Raw genomic sequence first — 13,472 nt, 5'->3', positions numbered from 1 at the left:
ACCGTTCTTTATGCTTCCTTTCTAAGTGCTAATAAAAGTTTGACGTGGTCCCAGCCACCTCGGTAAGCATTGCATTGCAGAATTTATGTACTGCTCTGTGTTTTCTTTTGGATGCTTTTTTGCAGATGAATTCTTTGTGGTTTAGGTCAGTGTTTCCCAACCTTTTTTCTGCCACGGCACACTTTTTACGATTAAAAAATCCCATGGCACACCACTATCCCACATAACCATCGTCAATAGTTTCCCTTTTCAAGAACTTGTCCATGTTTTCTGTCTTAGTTGCATGAACTCGTAATGTTTGAAATTCAGCTATGTAAAAAAACCGCAAGTAACATAGGTACATAGGTACATAGGTAGTAACATAGGATGGGGCCAGTGGTGGCTCAGCAGTTAAGGCTCTGGGTTACTGATCAGAAGGTCAGGGGTTCAAGCCCCAGCACCACCAAGATGCCACTGTTGGGCCCTTGAGCAAGGCCCTTGACCCTACCTGCTTCAGGGGGTGCTGTAACATGGCTGACCCTGCACTCTGACCCCAGCTTAGCTGGGATATGTGGGAAAAAAAAAAAAAGAATTTCACTGTATATGTGCAAATGTATAATGTGTGATAAATAAATATAATTAATTAATTAATTACACAGTATAATGATGTCACAGATGCCAAGAGCACTAATTGGATAATGAAAAACCAACAAATTTGTGTCTTTTCTAATTTGTAGATTTGTTCTTGCAAATGAATTCTTGCAGTGGCACAGCAAATACATTTTTTATTATTTATTTATTTACTGTATTTTCTGGAATTAAAGTCACACCGGGTCAAAATTGCGTTGTTGATGGAGAGAGAGAAAAAAACCCACACAAGTAGCACTGACAGAGGTTGAATCCGGAAGGCACTAAGAACCCGAGAGCAGCTTTTAGTCTTTGATTAAAACAATACACCTGTTGTATTCTATTCATTCATTCAGTTCACTGACTGAATGTTTTTACTACAAGTGTCATGATGAAGCATCATTTTGTGGGCATGTGAGGAGCTGCGTTTGACAGCGGACTAGAGTTTGTTAGAACAATAATGTTATGATGGACAAAATATTTAAACTGGTTGCATAAAATACTTTGTAATGGAAAATATACTGAATTGGCAACTTTAAAACTCTTCTACTGTCTCTATGCATCATTAAAATACCGGAAAAAAACAGTATTTATTTATTTTGAGGAATTTTATAATTTTCCATGGCACACCTGACAATCTTTCATGGCACAGTGTTTGGGAAACACTGGTTTAGGTAGCCAAATTGTATTTACAGAAGATTTAGCTGACATCTCTCAGACAGTCACAGTTTCTTCTCCTGTCTCCTGCATTCACTTTCTTGGAGTGCGTGTGAAGGGGGCGGGGAGGGGTGACAGCCGTTAAAAGTAACAAAAATTTCAAATTAGAAATGAGTCAAGTTATTGCTTGCATTTGAAGCAGGAAGTTTTACATCCAATCATAATAATGATATTAACAAATAAATCAGACAATGTACAGGCAATTTAGTGATATCCCCACAGTTGTGGTCTTGACCGGTCTTGAAATAAAATCATGAGTCCTCTTTGTCTGAGACCGAGACAAGACGAGTTAAAATGCAGCTGATTCTGAGATGAGACCGAGACCTTCGATCTCAAGTACTACAACACTGATATATATATATATATATATATATATATATATATATATATATATATATATATATATATATATATTCAAGATATATATATATATATATATATATATATATATATATATATATATATATACACACACACACACACACACACACACACACACACTGGCATCCAATAGTTTGGAATAATGTACAGATTTTGCTCTTATGGAAAGAAATTGGTACTTTTATTTACCAAAGTGGCATTCAACTGATCACAAAGTATAGTCAGGAAATTAATAACGTGAAAAATTACTATTACAATTTGAAAAAAAAAAAAATTTATGTTAAACAACTTCAAAGAGTTCTCATCAAAAATCCTCCATGTGCAGCAATGACAGCTTTGCAGATCATTGGCATTCTAGCTATCAGTTTGTCCAGACACTCAGGTGACATTTCACCCCACGCTTCCTGTAGCACTTGCCATAGATGTGGCACGCACCTTACTGTCTAGCTGATCCCACAAAAGCTCAATGTGGTTTAGATCCATAACACTCTTTTCCAATTATCTGTTGTCCAATGTCTGTGTTTCTTTGCCCACTCTAACCTTTTCGTTTTGTTTTCTGTTTCAAAAGTGGCTTTTTCTTTGCAGTTCTTCCCATAAGGCCTGCACCCATGAGTCTTCTCTTTACTGTTGTACATGAAACTGGTGTTGAGCAGGTAGAATTCAGTGAAGTTGTAAGCTGAGGACATGTGAGGCATCTATTTCTCAAACAAGAGACTCTGATGTACTTATCCTCTTGTTTAGGTGTACATCTGGCCTTCCACATCTCTTTCTGTCCTTGTTAGAGCCAGTTGTCCTTTGTCTTTGAAGACTGGAGTGTACACCTTTGTATGAAACCTTCAGTTCCCTATCTGTCACTCTTGGGAGCCCTGAGACACCTCTGGTCTTTGATAAAAGGCCAATGAAAACTATATTTTCAGACATACAGGTATAAAAGGAGCTGGTATGCAACTACTCATTCAGATTTTCTCTTCGGAGCTGAACGGTCATGCTCATTGAGCTGAATTCCCACGACTGTTCATTCACATCTGCTGGATCTGACGGTGCATTTCAGAGGCTTCTCCCCCCTCTGCACTGGTGCACTGCAGAGAATGCCCCTGGGCGCTTCGGCAGAAATAAAAGAGTATATTTCTCTAAATGAGAAGCACACACGGAATGTCTTTTTAAAGATGACTTTCCGTTTGTGTGATATTGCTGGTTGCGCTCGTTATCTCTCACCTTCTAATGGTCATGATCACTGTCTTTCGTGTCTGGGCACTGCTCACGTGGAGACAGCGTTCGTGGATGGGTCATGTACTCATTGCGAGAACATGTCCATGGCAACGATGCGGTCGCGGCTTACCTTCGTAAGAAAGCAAGCCACCCCAGAGGCTCCCCGCCTCGGTCCTTCTACCCACGGGTATGAGGCCAGCGCGGCTAGCACTGGGGGCGATTTGGGGACCTAAATGGGACCACCTCCGCCAGGTGTCCCCCCACGGACCTCCCATTCCCCAGCACGCTCGTCTGCCCTGATCAGGCTTCTGGATGAGTCCGCCGGCTAGTCTCATGGTGAGTTCGACCTCTTATTCAGAGCCCGCGAAGGTGATGAGCTCTCGAGCGCAGCATCGGAGTGTGGGCTCATCCAGTCAGATGCTGAAGCCTCAGCTGGGCTCCTCCCTTCAGGTGCGGTCGCCCAGTCATAGGCTGACGCTGAGATGATGACATGCTTTCCCGGGCATCCGCGAGCATCGGGCTAGAGTGGAACCGTCCACTCTCCCCTGAACCCTCGCGGCTCGATGATTGGTTCCTGGGCTCACGGTGCCGCTCAAAGCCACACTCTGCCCCGTTCCTTTCTTCCCGGAAGTGTATGAAAAACTGACAAGGTCCTGGGAGGCACTTTTTACTGTCCGGTCCCGATCTTTCAGCTTCCCCGCCCTCACTACCCTCGATGGTGGGGTGGCCAAGGGCTATTCGGCAATCCCCCCGGTGGATAAGGCGCTCACGGTGCACCTATGCCCGCAGAGTGACGCCACCTGGTGCGGGCGCCCAAAGCTCCCATCCAAGGCCTGTAGGTTTATGTCGTCTCTGACGGCCAAGGCCTATGGTGCCGCTGGACAAGCCACCTCCACCCTGCACGCCATGGCTCTCCTGCAAGTTCACCAAGCCAAGGTGCTAAAGGAACTGCATGAGGGTAGTTCCGCCCCGGGATTGTTGCAGGAGCTGCGCTCGGCGACCGACCTCGCTCTCCGGGTGATGAAGGTCACGGGCGGGCGATGTCCATGTTGGTGGTCCAGGAGCGCCAACTTTGGCTCAACCTGGTCGAGATGGGAGAGGCCGAAAAGGCACGGTTCCTTGCTGCCCCCATTTCACAAGTTGGCCAGTCCGGCGACACCGAAGACTTTGCCCAGCAGTTCCCAGCAGTGAAGCAGCAGATGGAGGTTATCTGGCACATCCTACCCCAGCACGGCTCAAGATCCTGCATCCCGTCTGCTTGTCGCCAAGGGCGTCCCCTTGCAGTGACTGCACCTGCTTTGCCGCAGCCCGCCCCTGCGGCCCGGCCCTGGCGTGGAGCCCACTGCAGGAAGCAGACGCCACCCATCACGCGGCCGCCAAGAACCCGTGAAAGGCTTTGAAGCACCCCTGAGACAGGCGACCCAGGGACGACGAAACCTGCTGTTCTGGAGCTGGTAAGCAGACCACTCCATCCCCCAGTCGAGGGCCAGGAGGAGAATCTTTTTGTTACCTTTGCATTTAATTGCGCTGCATGCCCAACTGGCTGCAGTACCCAAGAGTTCAGCAAGAGCAGTTTCCTTGTTCCCTGGGTCACATACCCAGTGTGCACAGCTGTCATCATGACCACCAGTCTCCCCGCCCCTGACCGCCCAGCTGTGGCACAAATCTGCCCCCGAAGTGACAGTCTCCACGGGTCATGAGGACAGGCCTTTTCCTCCCCTGTCCCCCGGGGGTGGTCACAAGGAGTCAGATAAGTACTTCGATGTCCCTGAACTCAGCACGGCCACGACACGGTGTGGCACCTCAGGCTCCACCCCGCCACGAGGCCCCACCCGCTTGTACATCTGACAAGATTGTCCCTCCGGCCTAGATGAAGAAGGGGTTTCACAGTCCCTACTTCATTGTACCGAAAAAAGGCGGTGGGTTGCGGCCAATCTTGGACCTGCGAGTACTGAACCGGGCTTTACACAGACTCCCTTCCTAGATGCTGATGCAAAGACGCACTCTAGCGAGCATCCAGCATCAAGATTTGTTCGCGGCAGTAGTCCTGAAGGATGCGTGCCTCCACGTCTCAATTCTACCTCGACACAGACCCTTCCTGCGGTTTGCATTCGAGGGTCGGGCGTATCAGTACAAGGTCCTTCCTTTCGGTCTGTCCTTGTTCCCTCGTGTCTTCATGAAGGCCGCAGAGGCATTCGCATCCTCAACTATCCCGGCGGTTGGCTAAACCTAGCTCACTCTCGGGATGTGTTGTGTGCACACAGGGACCTCAGCCGACTAGGGCTTCGGGTCAACTGGGAAAAGAGCAAGCTCCTCCCGGTTCAGAGCATCTCTTTTCTCAGTTTGGAGTTGGACTCAGTCTCCTTGACGGCGCGCCTCGTGAACGAGTGCGCACAGTCGGTGCTGATCTGTTTGAAGGCGTTCAAACAGAAAACAGTGGTTCCACTGAAATTTTTCAGAGGCTCATGGGGCATATGGCATCCTCAGCAGTAGCCACTCCACTTGGGTTGATGCATACGAGACCGCTTCAGCACTGGCTTCAGACTCGAGTCCCGAGATGGGCATGGTGCCACGGGACACATCGCATGGCCAACACACCAATCTGTCACCATCTCTTCAGCCCTTGGACCGAGATCACATTTCTACGTGCAGGCGTTCCTCTAGAGCAGGTCTCCATGCGCGTTGTGGTCACGACAGATGCCTCCAAAACGGGCTGGGGCACTGTTTGCAAAGGGAACACAGCCGCCGGCTTATGGATGGCCCGTGTTGTGCGTTGGCACATCGACTGCCTCGAGTTGCTGGCAAATCTGCTCACTCTGTGGAGGTTCCGGCCATTGATCCAGGGCAAGCAGATGTTAGTTCGGACAGCTGGCCCCCTGGACTGCGCAAATATTTGTTTCCCCAGTGAGCCTACTTACACAGACCCTGTGAGCAGGTTGTCCTGGTAGCACCCTACTGGCCCACCAACACGTGGTTCTCAGACCTCACGCTCCTCGTGACAGCACCAACCCCCCCCCCCCCCGGCGAATTCCCCTGAGGAAGGACCTTCTTTCTCAGGGACGGGGCACCATCTTGCACCCGCAACCAGACCTCTGGAATCTCCATGTCTGGCACCTGGACGGGACTCAGAAGACCTAAGCGGTCTACCACCTGCAGTGGTAGACATGATCACTCAGGCTAGGGCCCCCTCTATGAGGTGCCTGTATGCCTTTAAGTGGCGTCTGTTCGCTAAGTGTTGTTCTTCCCCAGAGATGCGCAATTGAATTGGTGCTTTCCTTCCTGCAGGAGAGGTTGGAAGGGCGGCTGTCCCCTTCCACCTTGAAGGTGTATGTAGCACACCACGACACAGTGGACGGTAAGACCTTAGGGAAGCACGACCTGATCATCAGGTTCCTAAGAGGTGCCAGGAGGCTGAATCCCTCCAGACCGTGCCTTGTTCCCTCATGGGACCTCTCTGTAGTTCTTCAGAGTCTACAGAGAGACCCCTTTTAGCCTTTGCAGTCAGCTGAGCTTAAGGCACTCTCCTTGAAGACTGCCCTCCTGACTGCACTCACTTCCATCAAGAAGGTAGGAGAACTGCAAGTGTTCTCTGTCAGCGAAACGTGCCTGGAGTTCGATCCGGGCTACTCTCAAATGATCCTGAGACCCTGACTGGGCTATGTGCCCATGGTTCCCACGACCCCTTTTAGGGATCAGGTGGTGAACCTGCAAGCGCTGCCCCAGGAGGATGCAGACCCAGCCCTGACGTTGCTGTGTCCGGTGTGCACTTTACGCATCTATTTGGATTGCACGCAGAGCTTTAGAGTCTCTGAGCAGCTCTTTGTCTGCTTTGGTGGACAGCGGAAAGGAAGCACTGTCTCCAAGCAGAGGATCCCCCACTGGCTCATTGATGCCATACCAATGGCATATCATGCCCAGGATGTGCCGCCCCCAGTAGGGCTACAAGCCCATTCTACCATGGGTGTAGCGGCCTCCTGGGCCTTGACCAGGGGCACCTCTCTAACAGACATTTGCAGAGCAGCGGGCTGGGCAACTCCCAACACCTTTGCGAGGTTCTACAACCTCCGGGTGGAACCAGTTTCATCCTGTGTAGTGGCACGCACAAGCAGGTAAGTCCGGGTGTATCGCTTGCACGTAGCACCTTTCACCTCCCCTGAGCTGAAGATGTGCACCTTTAACTCCCAGTAGTGTTCACAAACTGTGTTCCCTGGTTGACTTCCTCCGAGCCCTGTGGCAGTCGTGTGTTCAGAGAGACTCGCTGCCGGTCCAGTACACATGCTAACTAAAGCCCTGTACTGGGGTAGGTGCTCCGCATGTGGCGGTTCCCCGTAGGTAACCCCATGCAACGTATATCTTCCACTAATTCATTTCCCTGTTGGCAAACTGTGTCTTTCTTGGGCAGAGGCCCCTCTGCCCCAGTCTCCATGCTTGTAGTAACTCCTCCCACATAGGGTAGGACCTACCAAGGGACTTCTCCACATGGCATACTTCCAACATAGCTCGGCAAGACCATGTGACATATTTCCATTTAAATATCCCCCTCTCTGGACGAGGTGTGGTCTCCGCGGTGTCCTCGCTTTGGGAGGGACACCCCCCCGATTAGACCTGGTCAGCCCAGTCGGATAATCCCTTTTTTTTTTAGGGAGTGGAAAAAAAGGGGATAAGAGGCCACGACTGAGCTAGCCCGTCTCTATCTTTTGGGTAGTCGACTTGTCCCAAAGGGCCGTTCGACACTCATAACAGTGTTGGGGGAGGTTACGTGTCTGCATGGTGCGCTGGCTATGAGGCATACAGTGGTCTGCCCATCACCCACCGCCAGTTCACGTAACACAGTTCAGCCAGTTGCGGCATTTTGTATAGGGACCCCTAGTGTCACTACATCGAAACAGCATCGAGTGAGTGACAGATAGGGAATGTCCTGGTTACTTGCGTAACCTCCATTCCCTGATGGAGGGAACGAGACGTTGTGTCCCTCCTGCCACAACGCTGAACTACCCGCTGAAATGGCCAGATCTTGTCTCAGCTCCTCAGCATAAAACCTGAATGAGTGGTTGCATACCAGCTCCTTTTATACCCGTATGTCCGGGGGAGTGGTATGCAAATACCACTCGCCAATTTTCATTGGCCTTTTATCAAAGACCAGAGGTGTCTCGGGCTCCCAAGAGTGACCCCTAGTGTCACTACATCGACACCAACGTCTCGTTCCCTCCATCAGGGAACGGAGGTTACACCAGTAACCATGACGTTTTCATTTATCAATGCAATTGAGAAAATATGCTCTTTGCAGTCAGCCATGATTAATGTATTCTGTGAACAAAAGTATTAAATAACAGGCAAGTTGCAAGATATAGTAATTTACATCCAGCTGGTCATGCGATCACAACATGGCGACCCTTAAAATAAACCCTGCGTTAAAATAAAACAGCTTTTACTGGGCTACTGTTATGACTGCATTCTGCATTCGAGTCATCATGATATCAAAAAATATTTCACAAAAGTGCCATTATTATTATTTATGTTTAAAACTATTTTACACATTGTCATCGGGGGGGGGAAATAGTCAGGGAACGGAGGTTACGCAAGTAACCAAGACGTTTTTTTTTTTTTTTGGCAATTTCAAGCATTGTATAGCCTTCATTCCTCAAAACAATGATTGACTGATGAGTTTCTAGAGAAAGCTGTTTCTTTTTTTTTGTTGCCATTTTTGACCTAATATTGACCTTAAGACATGCCAGTCTATTGCATACTGTGGCAACTCAAAAACAAACACAAAGACAAAGTTAAGCTTCATTTAATGAACCAAATAGCTTTCAACTGTGTTTGATATAATGACAAGTGATTTTCTAGTAACAAATGATCAATTTAGCATGATTACTCAAGGATAAGGTGTTGGAGTGGTGGCTGCTGGAAATGGGGCTTGTCTAGATTTGATCAAAAATGACTTTTTTCAAATAGTGATGGTGCTGTTTTTTTACATCAGTAATGTCCTGACTATACTTTGTGATCAGTTGAATGCCACTTTGGGGAATTAAAGTGACAATTTTCTTCCGAAACAGCAAAATCTGTACATTATTCCAAACTTTTGGCTGCCAGTATATATTAAATATAACCATTTAAAAAAAATAGTTATACCTTTTGCGTTCCCAGGTCAGTTTTAACCCAGGCATCAACTGTGGCTTTTCACATGATATTATGATGTTTTTTTTATTTTTATTTTTTTACATCTATTCATAAAAATTTTTTAATAAATACTTACTTACATTTAGTCTCTTTCTCATGCTTGTACACACACTTTTTTGTCTCCCAAGAGGACTGCATTTTGTTATTAAGTATAGTAGATAAATATCCTGACCTATCTACACCTGTGAGTGTTTCCCTAAATCATGACAAATAAACTTCATTGATATTTGGAAATAACATCATTTTATTTGAGAAAAACAGGGAAAATAAAGAGGCTGGAGTTTAAAAGTATTAGGAGTTTTGAGAAAATATTTTAGCATCCAAAATGATTTTTTTCAGTGTAGCTTATTTGCAGTGTTGGGTGTAATGCATTACTAAGTAATTAATTACTGTAATGAAATTACTTTTTCCTTTAAATATGTAAAGTAAGGGATTACTCTGAATTTAATTACAGTTACTTCTGATATAATTGAAATAAATACTGTATAGACTCTATAACAATTCTATATAAAACAAAAGTGAATTTAAAATCGAAGTTTAACATCTAATGTTAAAATGTATGTTTTCTAATTTAACGCTGCCCCCTTAAATTCTTTGGCCAGTTCATGAATAATTTATTTGATTTTATGTGATTTATTTGAATGAATTAAAAGAACAGTTTCATGTCTGTCCTTGTATTTTTCATCTGGTCGAGGTTGATCAGGATTTTAGAAAGTAATTAAGTAATGCAATTACTTTTCAGACAGAGTAATTAGTACAGTTATATAATTACACTGTAGAAGATGTAATTAGTAGTTAGTAATTAATTAATTTTTAGAGTAACTTACCCAACACTGCTTATTTGTGCCATCCTGAGCTGCTTTTGATGCAAAAAAAAAAAAAAAAAATAGCTAAAATGAATAAAATTCATAATCAATTCATACATATTATTTTTGTAATTACATTTTTTTTTTGTCTTAAAAAATAAAGTGGATGGAGATTAGATTCTTATGATTTTTTTAGAGCATTTTAACATCAAAAGTTATTTAATTCAGTATCTTATCTCAGCTCGATCTAGTTTTGATTAAGAAGTTAGAAATAATTTAAATATATAGGCCTATAATTAATAAAGTCATAGCAATCAATTCTCATTTATGACATTTGTTACAAATATTCTATAAAACGCTGAAAATAAAGTGGTTATAGAGCTGCACAATACGGGATGCCCGTCAAATGAACAATGCGTATCATCGGCACATCATGTTTCACAGTATAAATAGCTTATATAGTTATAATGAGAGCAGTCTGGTTTTGCTTTTTGAGCTGCTGTTGTTTTAAAATCTTTGGTGCTGACATTACCTCACCCAACAAACTCTGACATGAGCAGTTCCTGGTTCAAGGCCAGTGAACTTTTGACAATTGGTGGAACAGGGGCATACAACAATAACTGGGTGGACCTGAAATTCAAAGGGGTGGCACCAGCCCACCCAGCCCCACCCGCGGCTATGCCAGTGCTTGAGTCTGGTGTCTTTTAGATTCATTGGCTCATACAGATTTGAATGATTTTCAATTTTCCAACGTCAGCCATATCAGATATTCCTTAAATAATGTATTGTACTCATTTAGTGTATTGATTTAAAACCCGTTAAGTGTTATTATGAGCCCTGAGTTAACATGAACAGTGTTTGGACAGCATCACAGTGGTTGGGGAAAACATAAAAAAAGTTTTTAAAATGTTTTGTTTTTTTTCTTACTAGATTCATTGGATGCATACATCATTGAGTACATTTACACCTGTTCTGTCAATTTATATCATTATATTTACACAAAAAACAAACAAACATTAAATGTACGTTAAAAATACAACTTTATCATTTTTAATATTCTTATACTGAATGTTTGACTGGACATAATGTGCTCAAAGTGCTGAATCACAGTTTTTGTTTTTCAGGTAAAACGTTTAATTCATGGAGGATGTCAGTCATCTGGACTTCAGTTGCAGTTGTGTTCAGTGTGATCGTTGTAATACTGATTGCAGCTTTTATTCATAAACACAGAGGTAAAATTCTTGTATGTTTTCACATATTACATGTAATGAATTTGAGTAAATAGGGGAGAGCAGGGCTAGTTGTAACAGTTTTTACTGCAGTGACTTTATCTACAAGGTTTACCCACCTTGAACTTTTGTGTCAACATGGCCCATAGCTGAGCATGTTGTTGATGGGGAACTTGCCACAATGAAAACACATGATGCTGATTTAAAGTAAACAAACATTTTCCACAGATTATATATATATCAAACCATTGTATTGGCCAAGAAAAATTGTTATTAATAAATTCTTTAAAATTGCAACATGTAAAACAGCAACAAATAATTGTGCATATATGACAATGTCATCTTACCCCGATATTGCTGTAACAACTTCCCAAATGCTCCGACCTGACATTTATGACAAATACACGAGCAGTTTAACCTTTCAGTTAAAATCCACCATCATTTAGTTGAAACTTAACCAACAGCTATTATAAAAATATTATGATCTCATTTGGATGATTGAATTAAAAAAGAAATGAATCAAAGTTTAAGACAGAGGTGTTTGAATTCAGCATGAAAAACACTGCTAGAGAAAACAAACATTGATGTAATTGTATGTTTGACTTTAAGTTAATTTTTTACCTGCACAAAAATAAAAAAAAAAATAAAAAAAAAATAAAAATAAATAAATCATATTTTAATAAAATACAGGAAATATATATATTTTTTTTATCAAAGTAATTGAAGAAATAATCGAAGATTAATCGATTATCAAAATAATCGTTAGTTGCAGCTCTAGTTATATTTGATTTTACAGCAACTGAGTTTCATACACTGTCTAACAACACATTAGATTTACAATATGAGAATAGGAGAATGCAAGAGGGTAAATTTTTATTTGACTTTATTAAGTTATTCATTCATTATGAATTATAAAATCTGTTTTGATCCACAAAATATTTAATTAACACACACTGAGTGTAGTTATCATTAAGTATAATGGGTCATATTTGATTTCACAGATTTTCAGATGTATAAACTATCTGACATCTTGTTTTTTTTATATTTGATTCATTAGATTTAAACAAGAAGGGGAGAATTCAAGAAGGTGATTTTTAATTTAATTTTATTTTTTTTACAGTATATGACTATTAAGTTAAGTTATTCATTCATTATGAATTATACAATCTGTTTCGATCTACAAAATATTTAATTAACACACTGAGTGTAATTATAATGAAGTAGAATGGATCATATTTGATTTCACTGATTTTCAGATGTATAAACTATCTGATATTTCTTGTTTTTTGTTTTTATTTATTTTTTTTATTTTTTGTATTTCATTCATTAGATTTAAACAACGAGAACAGGAGAATTCAAGAAGGTGATTTTTTATATAACTATTAAGTTATTAATTATGGATTCTTATGTCTGTTTTAATCTACAAAATATTTAATTAACACACACTGTGTGTAATTAAAATGAAGTAGAATGGATCATATTTGATTTCACAGGTTTTCAGATGTATAAACTATCTGATATTTCTTGTTTTTTTATATTTGATTCATTAGATTTAAACAAGAAGAGGAGAATTCAAGAAGGTGATTTTGTTAATATAACAGATATTATATTAAGTTATTAATTCATTATTAATTTTAAAGTATTTTTTACTCAATATTTAATTAAAACACACTGTGTATCATATAAACACATGATTCAAAATTAATTCAAGGGCTTGAAGATGTTGCCATTTGGATTTATTTTTTTTTTTCTGCTGAATTTTATCAATATTTTCTCAAATTAAAACACAGAAATTGTTGTAATTTTTCTTTTAAGTTTGTTGCTGTTGTTACTTTGTGCAGTGAAACAAAGATGTAATTTAATACTCTTTTCTCTTGTCCTTATTCTGAACTTCCTTCAGAACTCAATCAACATTTACAGAAACAGAAGAGGATTATCCCATATGGTGAATTTGTTTTCTTGTCTCTATATGTAATTATTAATCTCATTATTGATCTGAAGAGGAATTCTATTCTGAACTCTGTTTAACTCCAAACTTTCTGTCTGTATTTAGTGTTCACACATTTCAGAAAACATGCAGGTGAGTAAACAGTCCTCATGTCATAAAGTGTTACAGAGCTGCAGGCAGTAAAGGAGATTCTGTAGTTTCTGAATTTATCCTGATGTATGATCACTGCAAGGAAAATCTTTTACAGAAAAACATTTTTTGAAACAGTTTGGTAGAATGGGAACTGTCACTGGGTGAATGGGATCAAAAATGTATGCAACACAAAATAAATCTATACATATAAACATGTCTAACTGTAAATAAAAATAAAAACGAAAGAAACATAAAACAATGCAT

General features: G+C 41.9%; 1 protein-coding gene across 8 annotated transcripts in view; it reads left to right on the top strand.

Annotated features, from left to right (window-relative positions):
• The window catches only part of LOC127450223 (butyrophilin subfamily 2 member A2-like), a 145,373-nt gene that overhangs the window by 94,697 nt on the left and 37,204 nt on the right, over positions 1-13,472 (top strand). For 2 of the 8 annotated variants that reach the window (XM_051714127.1, XM_051714125.1), the window contains exons 7-10: positions 11,024-11,131; positions 12,186-12,215; positions 12,459-12,491; positions 12,679-12,708. The exons of 2 other annotated variants lie outside the window; for them this stretch is intronic. In XM_051714127.1, coding sequence (XP_051570087.1) covers positions 11,024-11,131; positions 12,186-12,215; positions 12,459-12,491; positions 12,679-12,708 — 201 coding nt within the window. Of the gene's footprint in view, positions 1-11,023; positions 11,132-12,185; positions 12,216-12,458; positions 12,492-12,678; positions 12,709-13,028; positions 13,074-13,181; positions 13,209-13,472 lie in introns of all 8 variants that reach the window. 4 more of the 8 variants (XR_007898932.1, XR_007898933.1, XM_051714128.1 and 1 more) reach the window with 4 other exon arrangements.

This window comes from Myxocyprinus asiaticus, chromosome 13 (genome assembly GCF_019703515.2).
Source record: "Myxocyprinus asiaticus isolate MX2 ecotype Aquarium Trade chromosome 13, UBuf_Myxa_2, whole genome shotgun sequence".
NCBI classification, from domain to species: domain Eukaryota; kingdom Metazoa; phylum Chordata; class Actinopteri; order Cypriniformes; family Catostomidae; genus Myxocyprinus; species Myxocyprinus asiaticus.
Note: the sequence above shows the minus strand (reverse complement) of the source record. Positions and strands in the feature narration are given on the sequence as shown.